At 38.5% G+C, this 25019-nt stretch overlaps 1 protein-coding gene across 20 annotated transcripts in view; it reads right to left on the bottom strand.

The window, feature by feature from the left end:
* cac (calcium voltage-gated channel subunit cacophony) overlaps nucleotides 1-25019 on the bottom strand; it is a 400227-nt gene that overhangs the window by 89417 nt on the left and 285791 nt on the right. For 16 of the 20 annotated variants that reach the window (XM_072299253.1, XM_072299270.1, XM_072299261.1 and 13 more), the window contains 3 exons: nucleotides 8097-8257; nucleotides 7120-7226; nucleotides 3870-4009 (listed from right to left, as the gene is read on the bottom strand). In XM_072299253.1, coding sequence (XP_072155354.1) covers nucleotides 3870-4009; nucleotides 7120-7226; nucleotides 8097-8257 — 408 coding nt within the window. Of the gene's footprint in view, nucleotides 1-1765; nucleotides 1867-3869; nucleotides 4010-7119; nucleotides 7227-8096; nucleotides 8258-25019 lie in introns of all 20 variants that reach the window. The other 4 variants (XM_072299262.1, XM_072299252.1, XM_072299260.1 and 1 more) reach the window with 1 other exon arrangement.

Raw genomic sequence — 25019 nt, 5'->3', positions numbered from 1 at the left:
TTACTGAAGATTTTTGTCCGAGCAAAAGAGACGCCTTTTTGTATTTTTCTCGTGCAAATTATGTATAGCGAAGCCCAATAACCCTCTGGCTTTGTCTAGGTGTTTACGTCAATGTTTAAGAAAATAACTACGGATGAACTCACTATTCTAAATACGAATAAATTATCAAGACTGGGGGAAACTAGAATATTTTTTGTTCTATTGTCACATTCTAAATAATGTTTTACACATGACTAATCTATAGATACAAAAAAATCGGACACTCGTGTTGACATTTGTACTAAAAAAAAAAAAAAAAAAAAAAAAAAAAAAAAAAAAAAAAAAAAAACGCATTCTCTAAAAAAACACATTTATAGTTGGGGCAGTAAGTTGAGGTAATACTTCCTAAGTAGAACAGTTTATGATAGGTCTCAGTGCTCACTCCTTACTAAAGGTAACAAATGAAGTACTCTAAATTTTGAGAACTCTACTAAACCTTAATGCTCTATTACTGCAGTTTATGGTGTCAGCTAGTTAAGAGTAACTTGAAGTACATTGAAGGGACAAATGGACGTATTTATCTGGGAACTACCTGAAAATGAAATGAAAATGAAAAGATATGTTCGGCGTGTATCATACTGCCGAGCTGAGGGAAAACGCCGTATGAAAATTCGAGAGTTACCATACGGCAACTAAATATGGTAAATTATTCCCCGTATGAAACATGTATTTTTAGGAAAGTTATGCATATTTTTCTTTGACATTTTCACAGATTTTAGATCAAATTGCGAACAAAATTGTCTGAAAATTTTGAAGAAAAATATTCACAATTTTCCCAATAAATTCGGTTTATATTGAAGGAGATATGGCAACGCCTGAAGGTTCATTCGGCGTTTTTCCTTAGCACGGCATCATAGTTCTTTGTGGTACAATTCATTTCCTCATAGTCCCGTTCAGCATAAATACGTCCAAATAATAATCGAACACGATATCATATTGAAGTTACAGAGCTTTTCCACATATTCTCGAACTAAAGAAAGTAAGTAGAAGTAGAATTAGAGTGGAACGTCTTATTAGAGAGTGGAACGGAGATATATCGTATGTGTCGTCATTTTTATTTTTCTTTCATAATGGAACGCTCATGCCGCAATTACTTAATCGTGAAAGTCATATAAAAAAATGAACACTAGCCGCACCAAGTTAGATAACGGATCAAACTGATTAAGAAAAAAATACACCAAGAATCTTAAAACTAACTTCGTAACTATCGCTAACTGTAAGTTAAAACAGGGTTGAAGCTAAATATGAAAGAGTGAGACAAAGAGAAACTCAATTTCATCGCAACTTTTGACAGTTTCACCCGAAAACATGGTCTTTTATCATTTGACGGGTTTATGTATTACATCCAAAAATTATACGGCCACTCTTTAGTAAATCAATGAGTTGGCTAGCGAAATTTTGCGATGTTGCAATCAAATTAAGGCACTCCAGTCCTCACCTCCTTTTATATTATCTACTATAAATTCTACTATAGTCATTAAAGTGAATAACTCACCAATATCGAGTACTAATTTTATAGAAAGGAATTAAGTAAACCACGTTTCTAGGTAATTAAAACCACTAAACAATTTTGTCGAAGAATATTAAACCAATGAAACTATCGAAGACGTACGAAAATAAATATATAAATCACACTATTCTCTGAGCTATGACTGGACATAAGGGAAACTCTGTACTGACACTACAATGTAGTACTACAAGTACTACGGTTTAAGCGATGTCTTACTTGGTATTCTGGAAACTAATTTTAAAGGCCTCAAAACTCGGAATGACCGAAGCATCCGAAGGTCCACATCCACGTTCGATTCCGCGAACATGGTCATTGACCTGATCAAAAGTTAATTTATGTCATTTCATCAATTTTATTTCAGGGTCAAAAATTAATGCAATCATGGATAAAAGATTACATTTGAACCATACCACCGCTGAGGAACAAATATAACATCCCATCTAAGACGCTTAAGAGTATTTTGAATTCATCATTAAAACGAGCGGATTTAGGATACCCCGTGGAGAGTGTGGATGAGGGGGGGAGGGGTACATTTTCCTTAAGGAAGCTAAAGGACCTCCTCGGATTTAACAAAAACGTCTCAAGAGCTTTCTGTAGAGGGCTATAGCTTGTGTCACACTATCAAAATACTCCATCAAAATGTCAAGGTCGAGTGCTGCAAGTGGTTCAAGTAATCGAATAAGCCAATCACAACACCTATTTTGAAAGCAAGCTTTGATAGTGTGACACAGGCTCATAAAAATTCTAGCAGTCCTAAAGTTCAGAAAAGTCCTAAGAGCAGTTTTTAACTTTTCTCAAGAGAAAATTGATCGTAATAGACTCTTCAATGATAGAGTGGCCTTGCAGTGTTTTGTGTTTTTCTAAAATATCCGAACAGCAGAATTATAAATAGGATGCTTTCATTGGCCGAGAGAAACTGCGGAGGAGCCCCCTTCCCCCCCCCCCCCCAAAAAAAAACCCCATCAAAATCATGAGTTAAAAAACGCTGACTTTACGAGTATAAATATTAGAGCCAAACAGAGCGGAGCGGCGTGCTCCGTGCTGCCAGCGTGAGAGGCTCACTGGCGCCTACAAACCTAAGTGGATACTTCACGCATTGCGGAATGCTTGAAGTATCCACTTAGGTTTGTAGGCGCCAATGCAACTATTCGTGTCTTCGTGACGGCGGATGGTATCATGACTATTTGAAGGCTATTTTTCCGAGTTGAGTTTTGAGCGACATTAGTCCGTCTACGTAAATGACTCAGTTTTAAAATTTAGACGCTTTTTCCTATAGGACTGTCTCGTTAATGTATGTATCACAAAAATTCAAAGGTTTCTTGCCATTTTTAGTCCGTTTTTTGGCATTTTCCTCCTAGGGTAATGATTTTATAAAGCATGAAAAATGTAGTAACACACAAACGGTTATTTCTCCTTCAAGTAAGGCTCTTCAAAAGTTCTGTCAAGTACATTGTGTCTGGTAAACAATTTCATGGATACGTCTTAGGGAAGATGTTTAATTTTTAAAGAAGAGTAATCAACAAGACTTCCTGCGGAAAATGTTGTCATTACTTTTTTCCTGACAAATAAAAAATTCTTAAGACTGTGCGCAAATTGAAATTAGCCTGCTCTCTTTTTCATAAATTAAAAATTTGTAGACAGCGCAATACAATTCCCCACATCTGCCCGGCCTAAGAGGATGTATCACTTATTAGGTCAATCTTCCGATATCTTTTAATTTATGGATATTAACTGGACAGTAATAATTTGTATGATAATGCAGTGTAAAAGAAGGAGGAACTTAATTTCCTTGAGCAGGAAAAAAATAAATAAAGAAAAACACAAAATAGGGTAGAATCAGACAAACTGATACTTCAGTAGAAAAGGACTTTCAAATTTCTTAGGTGCAGGTCAGCAACAGATGAAAGTTATTTCATTCACCCTTATGGAACCGGCAAAATGTTTTTAACACCATGACACTGCGCCAGTAAAATAATTCAAACCATCAACTGTAAGTTCACAATTGTCTTGAATTTATGACTCATTATTCTTAGAATTTTCAAAATGACATTTTTCTTTCGTGTTTCAAGTTTTCATTATTTTTGCCTCCTTAAAAAAATGTCTCACCGGATTAGTGATGCGTATTTTGTCAAAGGAAATAATTTACTTTCCTTTATAAATATGTATTTTGTGCAATAAATGCACGAGAGAAACACATATCATAATATGTGAATCATAAATCTGTATATAAATAACAATATTTGAATGTTTATACCAAAAATAAGAGACATTTAACTTAAAGTGCACACTGACGGGATGAAAATGAGAAAAATTCACTCACCCAGTTACGACTACAAAAAAGTCCATAATGTTCCATATGTTTCTAAGGTAGGATCCGCGGTGAAGTACAAAACCTAAAGCTAAAATTTTCAAAGATGCTTCTACACAGAATATTCCTAAGAAGTAGGTCTCGGTAGTTTCCTGTAAATAAGAAAAAAACAAACAATGTGCAAGAACAATAAAACGCGAAAGACAAGGACAAAATTATTTACCTCACAGAAAACGTGAAGTGTAAGGGTAACATTGGTAACATCCACCGACATGTTCTTGCTGTGTCCCTAATCTTCATGTTTTCCTAACCGTAAATTTCGCAAAAAAAGCTAAACTTCAGTAAAAGTAGCTTTGAACATCTTTCTCTTTTTACGCATATGGCTGTTTTTATCAGAATCGATTGAAATATTTAAAAAAAAATTGAGAAATTCGTCCGTTTGGGTGCATTTTAAATTAAAGTTTTCTCACACGGACGAATTTCTCAATTTTTTTTAATATTTCAATCTAGGCTGATATAAAGTTTTAATTTCGAATTGAAATGTTTAATTCGAAGTTAAACTCTTCACTATAGTTGCGAACTCACAGGTTTTATTGACCTTGATCTCATCAGTGATGACATAGGTCTAGTCTGAAGCAACTGGTGAATTCGTTCATCGCTGCCGGATAAGACTAACCTGTCAGAATTTCTGTCTTATTCGGATAGGCAAGGGTCAAAAGAATCAATGAATAGCGACTATATGAATAGTACACGATTGATGAATTCATTCAGAAATAGTCGCAGTTGTTTTCTAAAATTTGTCGTAAATTTATCACGTGTAAAGATCAACAAAAAAAATAAAAAAAAAATGGTAAAAAATAAGGTTCCTTTCATGAAAAAGAGGAAAAACATTTCGAAAGAAAATTTACTTTCCGAAACAATAAATTAGACTCTCATGCTCTCCAGCCTTCATTTCACTTATGTGTGCTTTTTCTCTGTATCCTCAAGAATATTTGGGGACAATTCTGGGGCGAGTTACGCCGTACGCCATCGCGCCTTCAAGTTTCTTTATGCAACACGGACACTCTATAAAGCACGAATAGTCGTATCTCCGCGCTGTCATCAATACGCGTTGAAATGTCTCCTACTTTTGAAATTCGAGGAAAGTTAAGGCTAAGTTTGCTAAATATACTAATGATATTATGTGTCCACATCAATGATCACAAAAAAAGAAAAATATTTACAGATTTCCTACGGCACCCTAGAGGGCGCACGTCTGGATATTGGTCTTTTGGCGATAGTTATATCCTATCAATGAATTTTCATGATGACTCTTTCTAGAAATCCCAAACTAAGTCGAATTGGCCCTCATATCTCCTTTGGTGGTGTTACATACAGTGGACGAGGGTTGGGATGAGAAAGCGCCAGTTCCCAAAAAAGCAAAAATTTCAAAAAAAGTATGTCTCACCCTTATAGACACAGAATTAACATATACAATACTTCAAACCCCGTCAAAATCAATGTGTTCAAATACGAGTCAATTTGGCGCAACCTAGTATAGAACTCAGCGTAGAAAATAAGTCCTGGGTATCTAAAGATTAAAATATGCTACGCAGGAGCTTTTCTGATCGCAGATACACGGAGAAAAGACCTCAGTTATACGCGCCAAATAGATCAGTGGGCGCTTTTCACTTCAGGAGACTCGCAGCTCTCAGTTAAGCTGACCGATCGGCTTAATGGGTCATGCAGATGCGTTGATCGCAAAATCGTGTTTTGAAGCTTGATTCTTTTAGATCAACTAAAAATATTAAGATCCGTCTAAACAGCAACTTTTTAATTTGAATATTAACCGAGGTATCGCGCTTTGAAAAATTCGGTTTATGACGTCATCCAACGCGGTAGTGACAGCCTTGGTTTCTTCCAACTTGCTTTCATCAGGCAGGGAAACACTTTGCACTTTTTAGGCCTGGATACACGCTCAAATTTTCATCAATTTCTGATCAAATGGTGACTATTGCGCACCATCTACCATCAATTTTTCGCGGCCTGCAAAAATTTGAAGGGAGGTGATGAAGATGTGGGTCTCATCCGTCATCTGATTTCCACACAACCGTGCTTATTTCATGCTTTTTTCAATCAACGCGCTGTTCTAATTAATTTTACCCATCAATCTAGATAACTCTCGACCGCCATTTTTGTCATCATTTTGATCAGAAATTGACGGAAATTTGAGCGTATATCCAGGCCTTTTACCCAACGTGTGACTTGGATGAAAGCAAGGTGGAGGAAACCAAGGGTGTCACTCCCGCGGTGGATGACGTCATAAACTGACTTTTTCGAAATGCGATATCTCGGTTAATATTGAATGTAGACGGTTGCTACTTGGACGGATCTTATTATTTTCATCAGGTCTACGAGAATCAGAGCATCAAAATACAATTCTGTGACCAGCGAACTGACCCATTAATAGGAGGTCCAGTTCAGCGAGTCGAAGCTCAGTTCACCGACCGGATTTACTGCGGTCAATGGAACATGTTTCATGTGAACTAAAGTTACGCTGAGCTCTCCGTTCATTGGAAGGAAGTTCAGTTTTTTAAACTTCCGATGCAGTTGGTTTGCTTGAGTGAAAGATCACTCTTCCAAACCTCGAGTTAGGTTCAAACCGAGGAGCACCCACTGAACTTTTCTAGAGTGCATAACAACTCAATTAGCGGACTCATCATTGAAATTGATAGGCAAAGTGATAGAAAAAGAAGGCAAAGGGCAAATGGAGCGATCCTATTGGTCAAAGTAAGTTTTTGCGATGGGCAGAAGAGGAGATTGGTGGATTAACTAAAGAATCTCTCGAGAGATGCACACTGGTAAAAAAAACCTCTTCGACCAATGCCGCGGCACATTGACTTAGGTAAGAGTGCAGTTTCTGGTCGCCGGATTTAAGAGTCTTGAACTCTTGTTTCAAGCGGATTTTGCATTGAAACAAGAGTCCAGACTCTTAAATCCGGCGACAAGAAACTGCACTCTTAAACCAAGAGGTTTTTTTTTACCAGTGATGCCGTTGGTGAGTTTATAACTTAAACCGCCTTTAAAACTCGTCTTTGTCCATTTAAAGCACCCACTGATAGTTCCATTTTCCCGATATCTTTTTTGTCCAAAGCTTTTGTCTATCAATTGCATTAACGTGAGCCATGTTATACATGTATTCTTATGGATTTCAGGACTCACGACAGAATGCACATAATTCCGTTTGGCAGAAATACGTCCAAATATCATAAATAGAACTTACCAACTGCCGAGCCAGGACAGTCTTATCACCATGGGGCAAATGCTCTTCTAGCGCCAGCACCACGCAATTTGCAATGATTGTTAGCAGAACTGCATACTCGAACGGAGTGTTGAATGAATTAAGGAAACAACCCACGAGATTGAGAATGTAACAATTTAGTGCAATCATCTGGGAATTATGAGTGAAAATTGCTGTACGTCTGTTCGATCGGGATCGAACAATAAATTGTGTTTCGCGAGTGGAGCAAGAAGCTCATACTTTCTAATCCTGACAGCGTGTATATAAAGGAAGGAAAAGATTACGAAAGATCCAAAATTTGAGAGCGTTAAGAGCGCAACATTATCATAATCCTTGTTCTCTCGTGCGCCAACACGTATGATGCCGCTTAGCTCATTCAAGATTGGCCTCGGCGCTTTTGTCAGAGTGACATAAGGTTTTATTCAAACACGAAGTGAATTACACTTTTCAGTATCTTAGTAAAGATATTGAGAATGCAATTTTGATCCACTGTATTTCAGCGAGCTTGGAAACGATTGGCATCAAAAACAGAAATTGAAAATTTTGGCTTTAGTCGCGTTGTTAAATTGTTCTGGGATGTTTGAGCTTTTATCTTACTTTTGAACCCGGGAATTACCTTCATCGATGCATAATGATCACCCTCAAACTTCTCAGGGAATTGAATTTTCCACAGTATGGTACAGGTAGATTTTTCGGCATTTCCAATTTTTCCTGGCAAAACTGCGCTAATTAATAATTCAGAGGTTATTCTCGAAATTTGCACTGAAAATACCTCTAAAAACATTCCCTGATAAATGAATGCAAAATCCCAATCTTAAGCAGCTCGATAAGAAAGTATGTCAATTCAGTCCCAGAATCACACTCTAGAGTTTAAAAATTTGGGTCTAAATTTCATAGAAACACATTTTCAAAACAATGAATTAATAAGAAAAAGTGAAGTGGAGTATGTAAAGGATATGGCCACTCGATGATGAATCTGGTATAGCGACGGACAACATTGTCCTCGCTAAAAATGAAGAGTGATGAGGGTCCCCGCTTTTCGGGCTGGCCGGGCGGGTGCTGGCCCATCGCTTTATCACGTCCAGCGCGCTGTTGGGCTGCCTCCTGTGCCGCCGCAAACCTGCAACACGTAAACCCAATCCCGTTTAAATAAACTCCAAACATTCCGTGAGAATTCAAATTTGCATTGACATTTTTCAACTTTCAATCGACCCCCGGACAATGTGCAGGTTGGATTAGGTGCATTTTTAATAGACAACCCCTGAATGCTATTAGGATAAGTCATGGTCTATACTTTACTGGGTGGAAAAAGTGATTTCTTATTATCATTTTGGTAAAATTTCCTGATTCCATAAATTTAGTTTATCAAATTTTTAACTTTCTCATATTTATATAATAGTAGCGGAAAGCCCGTGACTAAAGTCACGGGTCTAGATGCTTCACAAAAAATTATTAATTTAATAACGGGGAGCATTAAGCCGATATTGTTTCGGGGATGATGTACCACTATTCGACCACTTGGGCGCTTGTTTTGCCTGAGTGAGCGTGCCATTTCACGACGATACCGCTATTCGACCACGCGGAAGCTCCTGTTGCCTACACTGAAATTGAAGGCGAAATGATGTTAATTTAATCTTCTCTAGTTTGATGAAATGCTATTTTTTAAAAATTTCTTGGAAAACGAATTAGGATGAACTTAGATTAGACGGGATAAATGCAGTTTTATGCTTATCAATCCTAATTAATCTGGGAAATGGCGGAAATTTGGTAATACGGACGTTTACGGTGGGATGCGAATGAAACTCTGGTTCCTGTTGGTTTTTGGTTCGACAAAAAATGACTCCTCCGCATTGCATTTCTGAAATGTCAAATACTTTCAAAATGGCAGCATGCGAATCCACCCGTAAACGTCCGTAATACCAAGTTTCCACCATTTTCCTCGTCATTTTGAAGTTATTCGGAACTTCAAAAATCCAAGTACAGATTCGTCTTTCTCATGTCAAAATGCCTCCTGATACCGAGTCTCATGCAAATTCACCAATAAACAGCCTAATATATTCTCTTGCCACTCAAGGTTGCCATATTGACCCCCGCCATTTTGAAAAGGACAAAATTTTTCCGGAAAAATAATGCCAGAATCGTTTTTCTTGTTCCAAACAACCTCTTAAAACCAAGTTCTATCCCAATTCGTCGACGGAAACGGAGAAGTAAATTTCCGTTATTTTGAAATTTGACCGGCGGCCAGTTTGTCAAAAATCAAGAGTTTGACTTGCGGTTTGCGCCAAAAATTTTCTTTTTTATTTATCTTTGAATTGATGTGTCACAAAGGGGATGTTGCCATTTGAAAAAAAAGTTGGGGCCCGTAGCGCGCAGCCCTTCCCCTCCCCCTCGGGGGGGGGGGGGGCAAAAAGTTTGGGGGGCCCTGAAAGTAGCTAACATTGATGTTTGAACATTCCCGAAATTTTGTCTCAAAATATTAATTACGTAAAATTTTAGAGGGGGTGGAAGGGACTTTGGGGATACTCTGTACAGTTGAAGATAGAATAGTCGAGTTAAGTGGAAAAGAAACGAACACATCAAACACAACAAACACATCAAACATAACAAACACAGCAAAAACTTTAAACACGACAAACATCCCTTTTATCCCGGTTAATATCAATACATCACGTTTTATCCCTATCTATATCCTATTTTACCCATATCTATCCTGATTTATTCTATCTATTCCGTTTCAAATTGATTATGCCACTTTCCCATCCTGTTCCATATTGGATAATATATCGAAAATCGATAAACACAGATCAATATATCGAAGGGCAGGATAACCCTATCTATACTGTTTTATCCTTAGCTACCCCATTTCACGCTGATTATTCCCCTTTTCTTAAAATTCCCACCTTTTATCCCGGTGAATATCAATGAATTCCGATTTATTTCTGTCTGTCCTGCTTTATATCGAGCGATATATCGAGGATCGATATACAATACAATGTTTTATCCGTATGAATGAAACCCCGAAAAAATGGTGGTAGGGTAGCAGGGCTAATGCCATAAGAAAAACAAATATAAAAAAATGAGTGGGGGGGGGGCTGCAGGAGTTAGAAAAATGAGCTGGAAGGGGGGGTAGAATAAATGCTTGCAAGAAATTAGAACTAACCTAGCTATGATTTATTAAAAAAAAAAAAGTTAGCATAAAATCCGCTGACTCGGCCGGGAAATGGTAATAGGTAAAAACATCAGCTGATAGCAAGCAATGGTTACCAAGGAAACCAAGGAATGCAACTTTCATAAAAACAGTTTAGTGGAAAACAGCGTAAGTAGGGCACTTACGTTAATTACCATTTATAAGTAAACGGTAAATGCGATTTAACCGAAAAACTATACAGTTCTTCATAAGACCAAAATGGACAAAATTGCAAAATTTGAAGAAGCTAACGTAAATCTAACGATAGTTATCGTGAACAAAAGAATTGCTGACATAGATCCGGTAACTATTATAGGTGGATAATATAAGGTGAATTCAATCGATGTGGATTATATTTAACAAGAAATATAAGTGTAAACCTTTCAATTACAGAAAAATTAGGTTAGGTTAGGTTAGGCCTAGTTTAGGTTAGGTAAATTTTTACGAAGCAGCCCGAGACAATAGTAGCAGGAGAAAAACAAGGAGAAAAACGGAAACAAAGGCTAAAGTGCAGCCATTAAACCCAGGATGTTTCGACTCAATTCAAGCCGACTTAGGCGATCGTGCTGCGTTTGGCGCAATGCGTGACGTATTCACACGGTCTTGTAGGCGCTAAATAGCATTTAAAACCGAACGTACTATGTTTGGCGCTATAATGCAAACAGGCAGAGTTGAGCAGTTCGCATCTTGCTGAGTAACTGGTACTGGGTAAAACTACACGAATATCATTGAGTTTAAAAGATTTCTTGATCGACTTCTAATTTATAAACGGAGAAATTGCGCGAACGTTGAATACAAAACCACTCCCTGTTAATTGTTCTCAGAAGCGACTCGAGAAGTCTCTCGGTATTCATCTCGGTCAATTTTAATGAGCCTTTGGTGGTTGCGAGAACTCCTCGCTTTCGGCATCCAGGAGATCCCTCCTGTTCCTCAAATTTAGTATTCGTCCCTATTTTAGCTATGTTACTATAGTAGAAATCGAATGACGACCTAACGAGTATAACGACGCAATTTGATTGGTCCCAGCTGAACTCCGAATTAACCATTGTGTTTACGTATTGTTTATGACTATATCACATACAGCAACATAGCGGCCTTAGCGACGGACTATTCTCGGGATTTCGGGCTAGGCTATTGAATATAACGACCGGAATCTTGCCCAGTGAGGCAATGCACTTATAATGCTCCCTATTTAAGATTATCGATACATATCGACGGTGAAACTACCAAACCACGTATCTCGGTTTGCGACGTCGCAGACTTCCTGTCATACTTTATTTTTTAAATGATAAACTACTTAACGTCTAGTCTTGAAAATTTCTGTGATTTTTCCTCTTTGTGCGGAGAAAATTCTGTGAAAATTTCAAGGAATGATATTGATTTGGTCGACTTCGAAAAAATAAAATGCGAGCTTAGATTTTTAAACACAGCAAACGAGATACGTGGTTTGGTAGTTTCACCGTCGATATGTAAATGAAGAGAAGAAAATTAGTTGGATTTTAGAGAGCACGTTTTAAATGACAATGATACATTCAGTGTGCGAAAAAACTCCACCTTACTAATAAGTTCTTTTTATTTTTTTTAGTTTTGATTCTATGGCTTGTTGTGGGGCTTTGGCCTTCGAGCATCGCCAGAAATAACCCAGAAAGACGAGAAACTGCTCAACTCTGCCCGTTTGAATAATAGCGCTAAACACAATACGTTCGGCGAGGAATGCATGTTAGCGCCTACAAGACCGTGTGAATACTTCACGCATTGTGCCAAACACAGCACGATCCGCTAGGTCGGCTTGAAACGTATATAAGCCCCTACAAGACTGTAGGAATACTTCACGCATTGCGCCAAACACTGCATTTGACTTGAAACGCATGTGAATGGATAAAGAACATTACCACCCATCTGCAAACGATCGATTTTGCAGAACGAAGAGATAACTTCGCCACTTTTGTAACTTTAAACTTAGATTTGCAATTTTTTCATACATTCCAGCGTCATTGAAGTGCTCCCCTACAGAATTGGAAAAAAAAATTAAAATTATCAGCTTGTGTATTTAATACTGTAGAATGCAAAGTCGCTGACAATTCTTCTTCGATCCCTTGTAGCTACACATTAATATCAGTATGGGGCTTCCTTAAGGAATATACTGAAAAAAAATATTGGTAGAATTTATCATTCCTTCACGCTGTATTTTCACACAGCGTAAATTCTACCAATCTTCAAGTAGATTCTGCCAGAGGCATGATTACCTGCAGCCTGATTGTTGAAATTTATGTCGGCACGACAAGAATCGAAAATCGATATATTACACGGCGCTGATAGGACTATGCCTTGTCTTATTATGCCGACATAGCCAGTTAAAGTTTCAACGATCCGGCTGCTGTACCAGTATATAGTGACTTTTACCTTTCCTCTGACAGAATGGACTCTAAATTGACGCTGCACTGGAAAAAAAAAACACATTGGATCTAGAGTCCAGACGCTTTAACACATCGAAAAGAAAAAGTACTCTTGATTCAATCTGATTTAAGCTAACATCAAGAACCAAGCCTCTTAATTTGAGCGGATTTCCTTTTGATTTGAGCTTAAATCTGATTGAATCAAGAGTCCTTTTTCTTGTCAATGTTTTCAAGAGTCTGGACTCTAGATCCAATGTGTTTTTTTCCAGTGTGTGTGAAATACAGCGTGAAGGAATGGTAAATTCTACCAATCTTTTTTCTCAGTGAAAGGAGCTATTTAAAGCACGACTATGAACACGGCCCTAAGGGTACTCTAAAATTAGACACTAAGTTATCGGGGGAGCCCATTCCACTGACGGATTCAACAGCAGTTCATTGTGGGGCGGAGGGTTGTTATTGCCACCCCCATGCGGACAAGAGCGGAGTCAGCTTAAAAGTTCGCCCGCTAGAGCTCGCGCCAGGCACGAGGCTCTGACCCCACACCCGAGTGCGATCATTCATCTGCGCTCTGTGAGCAGCGCTGCACCACCAAACTACCGTGCTAAGGAGGAACGCCGTATGAACATCCGAGAGTTGCCAAATTTCCTTCGATAAAATGTTCATTTTTGAGGAAAGTTATGGATGTTTTTCCTCGAAATTTTCAGAAAATCTAGTTGAAATTGCGAACAAAATTGTCTGAAAAATTGGAAGGAAAATATTCGTAAGTTTACCGGGAAATTCGTGTTTTATCAAAGGGATATTAGGCAACGTCTGAAGGCTCATACGGCGTTCCAGCTTTACCATTCATTGCCTTGCAACAGCTTCTGATTGGCGTTTTCACCCGTAGTTTGCGGCTTACATTAATCTACACTCATTTAGTAATTTAATGAAAATAAGAAAATTATCTTTGATCATAGATGCTCATAAATGTGGCGGAGTGGGAGAAAAATGTCACCCAATGCGGTGAAAAATGTAATAAAAACAGTCGCCAGCTGTGTCTATAGTCCACCGATAAGGAGAGGTTTGCCGCTAAAAAATGAAATTCCAATTGGTTTTACCGCTTCAGGCTTTGTGGAACTCTTGAGATGAAAAAAATAGCGGATATTAAGAGCAGATGGTTAGATTGACAAAAAATGAAGTTATATTGGTCTGTCGAATCGTGCACTTTAATCACAGCACATATAGTTAGACGTATATTCATTCAGATGAAAACCGATGTAAAGTACTACATTGGAAAATATCCTTTCAACCTAGATTTCTGTTATGGGAAAGTTAGCAACAAGTGAGGTAAATGATAACCGTCAAAGGATGCCAATACATTCCCATTCAGAATCTTGGCCGTTTTTTTAGATCCTAAGGATTCCCGTGGGACCCAGTGTCCACCAATTCTCTATTAAGGTATTCTGTGTCCGAGAATTATCTTGAGCTCCGTAATGAAGAGAAGATATTTAACACTCTACTCCTAGAATTTAGAAAACTGGCTGCACCTCTGCATGACAGATGGGTTACTTTAGACGAGCATCACTTGCTACACCTGTTTCCAGTTGCCAAATTACATACCTCTGAGCGGCTTTTTTTCTTCCTTCAAAATTTATGCACACAATAAGTGTAACACTGAGACCGTAACGTCTACATCTGTGCTCCACAATGCTACGAGCAAATAAATCCCAAGATGTAATCACTAAGTAGTAATTTGCTTAGAATGTCCGCCATTTTCTTAGGTCACATTAAAAAACTAATGTCGGGATCCCGCTCCATTTTCTAAAAACCACATCAATGACACCTTATTTTTTTTTTGAATCGACAACCCTCCATTTGTGATACATCATTTAAAAGAACGTAAAAAACACCGATTCCATACTATAAGCTCCGAGACCTTCTAAATTTGCATAAAGCTGGTAACGCTTCGTTCCAGCATTCTACAGAGCCGATTTTCATGATTTTTGCGGTTATCGATAAGCAATTGTCTCTAAATGAGCCCACTTTATTCAAATTTTGAAAATATGACTCAGGTTTTTTTATATTACGTGGTAAAGTTGCGAATTCTCTCATTTAAACGATATAAATTTTGATTTTTTGTCACAGTTCGCGTTCCAGCGTTCAACTGGACCAATTGCCATGATATTTGCAGTCATTGACAGGTGATTGTCTTTAGATATGTCCGCTGTAATCAGATTTTGAAATTGTACCCACGTCTTATTATACGAGAGTAGATCAGGGAGCTTACGACAGAGCACAGGGAGAATTTCATGAGCCGCCCTGCGCCCTGCGCCGTCCGCAGCGCGCAGGGCGTACCGACCTGCCATCATTCATCTAGCGTTGAGAGTTCACTTATTACTTCACATGCCTTCACACGACCAGTGTGAAATTTTATAATTCGAAAATTAAAAAAAACATCTTACGATATACGAGTCTTTCCACCAGGGAGCTCTCTCCGTGAGAAATCGTTCACCACTCGCCTGCGTCGAGGGCGCCGCGACGTGCTGCCAGCGCGAAACGCGCACCGACGCCTACAAACCTAAAGGGCTACTTCTCGCGTTGCGCAATGCTTGAAGTATCCCCTTAGGTTTGTAGGGGTCAGTGTACGCCTACAAACCTAAAGGGCTACTTCACGCATTGCGCAGTGCTTGAAGTATCCCCTTAGGTTTGTAGGCGTCAGTGTGCATTTCCAGCTGGCAGTGGCAGCACGCAGCCCCGCAACGTGCCATAAACTTGCCCACAATGAATAAGTCAGGGTGTTAAAATGTAGGCAATTTGACACCAAATTTGAAATTAGCGACTCAAAAAACATCAGTTACGAAACTTTCGTGATCTTTCAGTCATTATCAGACTTCTTTCTTCCTATTCTTGAGTTTTGGGCCATAGTGCGCCGCGGGCGACGGACCTCATAAAATTGTCTCCTGTGCTCAATCGGGGAGCTTAGAAATGGGGGCTACGTTTGGACAAAGCGGGAAATGTTGAATTTTCGTCTGTCAATAGAGTAAAGTAAGTGAATCGAAGGTACGCTTCTTTGCTACAGACTGTATATCCAAAAGCGACGAAACACTCCGTTCCGTTTGTTCCGTTTCGTTTAAGTCTTGGCGTGAAGTTTGAAACAAAAAACGTTTATTTTCATACGATTCCCATTGGTTCAATCGCTCACGGCCATAGGGAGATTGGACGAATAAGAGTTGGATATGAAAATCTTTTCATTTTTTTTTTGGTGTTCTTTTGTCGAAGCGGGCCTAAGAGAGCGCAAAGCGCCCTCTGGAGGTTGGGCCGCGTAGCGGCTAGGAGGGATGGCCCCCTGGCTCTGGATGAATTTCAAGCGATACAGAGTTGGCTTATTTCTGCCCGGAAAAATTGAATAGGAGCGGACATTTTGAAACATGCGATGAAGATACTCTGACGGTAATACCAATGTACCAAGTATCTCGGACTAACTTACTTGAACTGTCTTTTCTGTGCGAAAAAAACTCTGTGAAAACTTCAAGGAATTATATTGATTTGTTCTCCCTCAAAAAAAAAAAAAAAAAAAAAAAAAAAAAAAAAAAAAGAAGAATAGCGGAGATTTTTAGACACTGCAAACGAATTTTCTCTCCGGATTAATAATTACTCGGTGCTACGGGGAGAATTATTTTCTCTCCGAAGAAATTAGTTAGTGTTCTGAAGAAAAAAGTTTTCTCTCCGGAACTAGAAGTTTATGCTAGTAAGTGAATTATTTTCTCTCCGGAGAAATTAGTTAGTGATCCGGGATATTGTGACTATCTCCTATTTTTGTGTGTTTGAATGCGGGTTGCATACTCTAACCCTTGAATCATCTGAAATATTTCAAAGCCTCTTGAAATTTCACGTCAAATCTTAGTGAAATTTCCGATCCCTCATTTCTTTCTTACGTTCCATGCCACACTGGGCACCCGGCAACAATTGGGCGAGCTGGATTCGGGATGAACGGGATTTTAGCGCCCCGGAAACTCCTCTTCATCTAGGCAAATTAAGGAGATTCTCCTTACTTTGTTTAACGTAAAAAGAACCGTCGCAGTGTGATACATAAAAAAAAAACAAAAAAAAAACCAAGATTATGCAAGGTATTCTGTCTTGCAAGTTAAACCTGAAAATTTAAGTAGTTTCTTTACCGCATATGATTGCGGTTAATTCAATTAGGAAACAGCACTGTTTTCTTTTATTGATCTGATTTTGGTACAATAAAAGGAATCTTTTCGCAGCAACCGGTAAGTTGCCTTTTAGCATCATTATAAAAAGGCCGAAACTCATGACTCAGTCGTTTCTCAAAAAACTGAGTCAAATGCGGGTGAACAGAGGGTTTTGATTTATGATTAATGCCAGAGCAACAAGATTTGGCATTAAAATTCCAAAATATTTAGGAAGTTTTAAAGATACGTTAGTTCAACACTTGGAAAGCCATGAGCCGAAGTCCATTTTACATTAAAACTTTTAAACTTATTCCGAAGAATGCAGGGAAACTGATATTTGTGTTATTTACCGCAAGGTCCAGTTTTCTGTAAAACTGCGGACCTTCCCTCTCTCATACAAAGACAAAAAACGGGCAAATAGGGGAAACACGTCAAGGGCTTACATAAAAAAAATTAAAGCACAAAGTGCAGGAAAAAATTAGCATTTCTCTCAAGAAGGCAAATTTTAAGGGACAGGTTTTTTTAGGTATTGAAAATAATAGGATCGAGGAAAACGCTAGTTTTTGAGTTCTAATAATTTAAGGAGCTATAAAATGCCTGGGTATAATTTTACTCACTAGGCGACTTAGTGTTATTAGCTGAGTTGGAAAAATATATGAAAAATTAACCATTCAACGCCAGGAATATTACAAATTTATATTTAAGGGATGCTCCCAATGGGTATGTGCAAAAAACCTTTTACGATGTAAAATACAAATGCAAATTATTTATAAATGAACGTGCAATTCACTTTATTACTTTTAAAGAGGCCCACAAAACGATAAAGACGAGTTACATATATAGAAACATAAGAGTTAGCTTGCCCTCATTCTCATTAACTAAACGATTAACGTTCAAATATTGACTCGCCCTGAGCAGCTGCTTCTTGAAACTTGATCGAATAATTAACTCCAACTTTTCACATATTTGCTGGACAAACAAAGCCATTCTCGTACGACTGAAATTACCTTGATACTGGTGCCTCTGGATGCGCGGTACATTTTATTAGAAGATCACCAACTACTCACCTGCAACAGACAGAGGAAACAAAATTAGATCACAATTTAAAATAAACGAGGGTTCACCAATAATAAATTGGGACGATTGAGACTTGTGTTGGTAATCTTCTTCTCTCCGGTAGAGAAACATGATAGACACCGCTGTGGTAAGTGATACCTACCAATTACCGTTTCCGAGGAGTTAAAGTGTTTGCAAGTATTGAAAGAACTTAGAATCTTGGCCGTGAAAAGACCCCACGACACCCTAAGTGCTTGATTTAGCAACACGGTCGTATGGGCAATCATGGTAGTTAAAATCTCACCGAAAAAAAGTGAAGTTGATTTAACATTCTGGTTGTAAAAAAAGTGTGCGAGAACTTATAAAATGCTGATTTACCTGCTGTAGCAGTCACTTTTGCAATGCCAGGATGTAAAACTAACTGCTGTGGCGGGCAATTCAGCATTTTTGAGGTACTCGCACACTTTTTCTACATCCAGAATGTTAAATCAACTTCACTTTTTTTTTCGGTGCTGAATTGAATAGGAAAGGGTCGCGACTCAAAATGTGCAAAAATGCAGTGACGTCGAATGTGCATAAAACAATAGAAAAAGTCGGTTTCCAATGGAATAATGTTGATTTTCTGTCGTTTTTTACGCAATCACGTTAAATTAATTGCAAATTATTTGTTTAACTTAAACTTTTTTGAAAACCGATTATATATCGGTTAACAAATAATTTGTGTTCATAGTGCCGATAAAATTTCAAAAAATGTGCAATATGCAACAACATAGTAAATTAATTGCACCTTTACTATCCTCTCATTGTTCCTGTTTCTTGTAAATAAGATGGATTTTGCTGTTCTAGCGGAACGTTTATTAATTAAAATGAGATTCGTAAAATTTTGAGGTAAACTCGATTCTGGTAATGCAGTCGTTCCTGCTATCTCCGTGGCAGCGTGACAGAGCAGGTTTCGTACATATTTTCTACTGTGTCGTGGAAAAGGCCGCAGATCATTTCAATATTTTCAAAACTCCACCGATAAAACATTTTTTTCTATGGACAGTAATGCATGTTTTTCCTTGAAATTTTCAGGCGGATCAGATCCAATTCGGGGCCGTTCAAGTTTTAAGTAACCTATCCCTTGTAACGCAAACGTAACGCAGCTCCCTTTTGATTTACGTAGCGCCGGCCTGACCCGACCCCCTAATCAACTTTCGAAATATCTTCAAAAATGTTCAATTTTTTCCACTTTTTTAAATTGTTTTCCCCCCAGCTCGGATTTGTTACGTAATGTTGGGCTTGATTCCCCTGTGATACACTGGAACGCTGGCTCAAATGTCCCCCCTCCAAAGTGCGTTACGTAACACTTGAACGGCCCCTTTGTCAACAGACCACTCAGCAAAATTTTGTTAGATGTAATCACAAGTCACCCGAAAATTCGTATTTTATCGAAGGGAATTTTGCAAATTTTTAATGCTTAAAGCGTGTTTTTTCTTGGTCGAGAGTTTTGTACGCAGAGCAGTTGGCAACGAAGCGAGATGCGGCGCGGCGCGACGGTGGCTGCTAGCAGGTCAGTGACGTCAGGAGTGGTCGATAACTGGATTGAGTTGATGTCGTAATCGGCTCTGTTCCGGTGACGCGCTGAATACACCAAGCCGGCTGCCCCTGTCCCGGGAACAATGTGCTTATCGTAGAGCATGCTTTGTTCACTTTGTCCCGAGCGAGGCTTCTTCAAGTTCCCCGTTTGACCACTAACGCCAGCCGAGCCCCTATCTCCATCGCACAATGCTCCAAAGGGCAGGTTAATAAAAAGGCTGACTCCATCAAGTTATGAAAAAAATGGGATCAGCTCAGCACAATGGGTTCACTAAGAAACATTTTCTAGTTACAAATTCTCGGATGAAAATTCTCGTTCAGGGATCGTTCAAGTATTACGTAACGGACTTAAGGGGGGTTTTAGCCAGCGTTACGTAACAAATGCAAGCCGGGGGGGGGGGTGGCATTTTGAGAAAAATAACGTGCCAAAAATTGCAAATCCTGCTCTTCTCAAATGAAATGTTTTGAAAATTAGCAGGGAGATACGACCAACGTTAAGTAATTCCCGGGTGGGGGGGGGGGGGGTGGAGGGATACGTTACGGGTGCGTTACAAGAGGGAAAGGGGAGGGGTAAAAATTGGGAAAGCGCGCACCGCGATACTTGAACCAGAAATCCCTTTAAAGTGGCAGGACGTCTTTTTAAAGTAACGCAAATACCGTTTGTAACAAGAAAATCTTCTTTTGATTCAATGAAAACTCAGGTCCTGGAATTAAATATTTAAATCTTATTGAGCTTTTATAGATTTTTTTCCGTGTGCAGTTACCCTTTACTTGGACGACTTGGATCTACACATTTTTGGAGGAATGGCAATTTCTGTAAAATTTAAGTAAAAATATAACCATTTTTTTAAAATTTTAGTTTAGTTTTTTAGCTGATTTGAAGTGCAGTCTCTGATGAGACCGATGACACCGTTTTTCCTATTTTTATTAGAAGTTCGGTAAGAAACGATAGCAGTAAGTGCAAGCGCAGTAATTCCGCTCATTTGCATGGCTACCTGCGTCAAACTAATGACTGACAAATCTAAAGATTAAAAATGAGCGAAAGAGGTTGCCAATTTTGTACAGGACTGCAGCAGATACACTGCCCTTTCTTGAGATCGTGTGGACTAAGTACTTCGTTGATGGAAAATATGACAGTGTTTACGTACTAACTGCTCACTCAGATCTTTTGTAGTCTAAAAATAAAACGAATTTTGCAATGCGCAGTAGCTTCATTCATTTAAACTCGTAGGGTTGGGTGAATTTGTAAAAATTGTCGATTTTGAAATGGTTGTTACGTCTCCTTGGCAACACAGGTAAGTGAGCTAGAGATCAGTGCCAATAAGGAGCCGTTTAACAGCGACTTTGAACAGCAAGCCGCTGCTGGCTGACGCTGAACATAATCACAATGTACGCCACGAATTATAAAACGCCTTCATTTCTTCAAACGCAACACAGACAGCAGTAGAGCCCGAATAGTCGTATCTAGCGCCGGCTGCTATCGTCGCCGTCTTGATCGTTGACGGAAATCCCAATTGGATTAGGTTTAGTGGGTAGGAACTGACTATTTAAGCTTACTTAAGAAACGACATATCTGCCTCTGATCTCAGGATACAAACAGATATTTTCATAAACGTGTCCATGTGCTCAATTTTTTAAAAAAAAAAGGTTAACATGTTATTCTGTGTAACACGCATAATAGTTTTATAAAGTTAGTTTATTATTTATTGTTCATTTTTTCGTGATAAAGAGGTGTGTGAAAAAACGGCCAAAAATGCCTCAAGGCATTTTCGAATTTTGATCACTTGGGGTGATACAGTAGCTTCCGAGACACCCAAAACCGGTCGCTGTTTTGCTTAGAAGCGCCGGGTTGCGACGTTGCCATTTTTTAAAGTGGAAACCTTTAAAAATTCATATCTCCGCCGCATCTCAACCGATTTCAATGAACTTTCTTTTAAAATGTTCCTCTTAAATAGAGCTTTCTAGTGATGTATAGTTTCTTGGGGTTTACTTGACTTTAAGTGGCACTTACGCGGTTTTAGCAGTTTTTGATAGACACAAAAATTTAGTTTTTATTTTGCCACGATCGTGGAATCGACAGAATCTAAACAAAAACCAGTCTAAATGAAAGTTCAGATTCTCACCTTTCTAACGAGCACAAGATCATCCCGGGGAAACGTTTAGTTCCTGAGATATGACCGCTCAAAGTTGGTCACATGCGCTTTTGCGCAATGTGAATGCGTGTTATCACTAAGTCATTCGCGAACTAGGGGTCCCTTACGTTCAATTCACGTTGAAATAATTACACAGAGCAGTAAGGTGTACAACACGAGCCGTATTTTCACCTTCGGCTGCCGATGTGCGACGTTGCCATTTTTTGAAGTGAAAACTCTTAAAGATGCATAACTCCGCTGCATTTCAACCGATTTCAATGAACTTTTTTTTAAAATGTTCCTCTTAAATAGAGCTATCTAATGGCATTTAGGTTTCTGGATTTTATTTACCTTAGGGAGGCACTTAGGTCGTTTATATGGTTCTTTGCAGAGATTTTTCATACAAAAAATAGTGTTGCTATTTATATTTTTTTTTCTCGGCGGATTATGGGAGGGTTTAAAATGGCAAAATTTAAAAGAAAGAACTTTCAAAAAAAGGGATTCTTTTAATCACTATTCTTACGTGTACAAATATTGAAAGCGACGCTCTCATTGTACAGGAGAAGATTGTGTTGCTGATTTACCAAGATTTTTACATTACACTTTAAGCGATGGTGATCTTCCGATCTAGTCTGAATGTGAAAAAAAAATCGGGGGAAATACAGACCCCCTCCTGAAAAAAAAGAAAAAAAAATAGCAATTAACACTATTTTTTGTATGAAAAATCTCTGCAAAGAACCATATAAACGACCTAAGTGCCTCCCTAAGGTAAATAAAATCCAGAAACCTAAATGCCATTAGATAGCTCTATTTAAGAGGAACATTTTAAAAAAAAGTTCATTGAAATCGGTTGAAATGCAGCGGAGTTATGCATCTTTAAGAGTTTTCACTTCAAAAAATGGCAACGTCGCACATCGGCAGCCGAAGGTGAAAATACGGCTCGTGTTGTACACCTTACTGCTCTGTGTAATTATTTCAACGTGAATTGAACGTAAGGGACCCCTAGTTCGCGAATGACTTAGTGATAACACGCATTCACATTGCGCAAAAGCGCATGTGACCAACTTTGAGCGGTCATATCTCAGGAACTAAACGTTTCCCCGGGATGATCTTGTGCTCGTTAGAAAGGTGAGAATCTGAACTTTCATTTAGACTGGTTTTTGTTTAGATTCTGTCGATTCCACGATCGTGGCAAAATAAAAACTAAATTTTTGTGTCTATCAAAAACTGCTAAAACCGCGTAAGTGCCACTTAAAGTCAAGTAAACCCCAAGAAACTATACATCACTAGAAAGCTCTATTTAAGAGGAACATTTTAAAAGAAAGTTCATTGAAATCGGTTGAGATGCGGCGGAGATATGAATTTTTAAAGGTTTCCACTTTAAAAAATGGCAACGTCGCAACCCGGCGCTTCTAAGCAAAACAGCGACCGGTTTTGGGTGTCTCGGAAGCTACTGTATCACCCCAAGTGATCAAAATTCGAAAATGCCTTGAGGCATTTTTGGCCGTTTTTTCACACACCTCTTTGGTTAGTTTATCGATGTTTTTGCATTATGCATGCCTCCTACAGGCAAAATAAAAGAAAAAAGTACGTTGATTTTTTTTAATCTCGAAATCTGCAAACTTTTTGTGTTAATGGATGTAACAAGCATAGTCCGCAGCGCTGAAGCTGGCTTCGGTGGGAAATATAACCAACACCAGTGCTAAATATATTCCAAACAATGTCTGGATATTACAAAAATGAATTTTCCGGGAAATCTGTGAATATTTTTCCTTGAATTTTTCGAAAATTTTACTTGCGATCCAGTCGAAATTATCTGAGAATATTGACAGAAAATATTCATAAACTCTCCTCAAAAACAGCGTTTTATTTGAGGATACTTGGCATCTCTCATGTTTTTCCGTACGGCTGTATTTGCATGTAAACATTGAACCCTCTCAAACAAATGAAACTCAAGCGTTATGATAACAAGATGCAACACGAGATGCGTGCGAGAAATTTCCTCTTTACAGTTTTTCTAATCAGAAAATTGAAGAAGATACAACAAAATTAGAAGAATTTTAAAAAAACTTTCTGTCACAAAGAAAGTCCTCTGGGTGAAAAAAAACATGATTGGTTGCATTAAAACTTTTGAATTCTACCTTTCACTGGTAGAGGAAACAATTTCGCCGGACGCAATTGGTGTAACTGTTTGAACAATATTATGGCTTTCACGCAAAACTTTAAATTAACGAGAAAGAATCACATCCGAGGTATTTAAATTTTAAGTTGCCTTAAGGTTCTCTGCTTGACACACAGTTCAATTTTGCTGTCATTTTTTTTTTTTTTAAAAAAAAAGAATAGGAATAATAATAAAAAAAACATTAAAAAAATTGAATGTGAAAATGCGAGACCGCGTCGACATCATTATTTTCCTAATTTATGAGAGCAAGATATTCCAATCAAAAGACCTGAGAGGATCACGTCAAAAACGGCTCGGTAACGTTTTCATAAACATGAGAAAATAAGATTTGAAGATTCATAATTCTGGGAGATTTTATGATGAAATATAAATTAACTCCCCCTCCCATTTCGAAGAGAACTTCTGCCATAACTGTCATGCTTACCGAAAAAAAATAAAAAAATAAAAAAATTAAGGTTTCAGATTCTTAGATCACAATACCATTAACGTAAGTTTTACAGGAATGTCGTGTTTCACTGTTTATTTTGAGCCCTGCATTGAAATTCGTATTTTCATTTGTACGTGCACTTGGCTTGATGCGACGATGTCTCTGTTCCTTCATCCTGGCGGTTCACTCCTAATTTACCCAGAAGTCTGACAACTGCATCTTGACTCACTCCTGTCCCACGCAAATGACGACCTTCAGACAGGGATTATACGACTTGACATAAAAAAACACTCTCTTGCAAGGATAAAACGCCATAAAACCCCCGCGACTTGGTTCTTATCGATCAAGAGGAGCGAGTGTCTCGCTGTGATTTCGAGCCGGATCCCGGTCGGGTCGCTGCGCAAGTATTATCCGACCGGTAAACATTTCGTTTCTTTACACTAGGTAAAGGCGCGATCAAATTACGGAGACAACAGCGACGTACGAAATTGCAGGGTTCAGTGTATTTACGATGATTGGACGCATACAAACGTTGTTAACAATACATACATTCCAGTCGCTTTCACAGCGCGCCCGGGCGCTCTGCGACACCTAATCGCTCTTGTTTATCGACCCAGAGGTCATCTGGTAAATGGCATCTTGTAATTACATCTTGAATGCCACCTATCTACGATTTTGCTGGATTTTGCTGCTTTTCGTATCCTCCGTGGAGGAACCCAATCTAGTACCTCCTTATGCAATCTGTCATCCGT

This window comes from Bemisia tabaci, chromosome 4 (assembly GCF_918797505.1).
Source record: "Bemisia tabaci chromosome 4, PGI_BMITA_v3".
Lineage (NCBI taxonomy): Eukaryota > Metazoa > Arthropoda > Insecta > Hemiptera > Aleyrodidae > Bemisia > Bemisia tabaci.
Note: the sequence above shows the minus strand (reverse complement) of the source record. Positions and strands in the feature narration are given on the sequence as shown.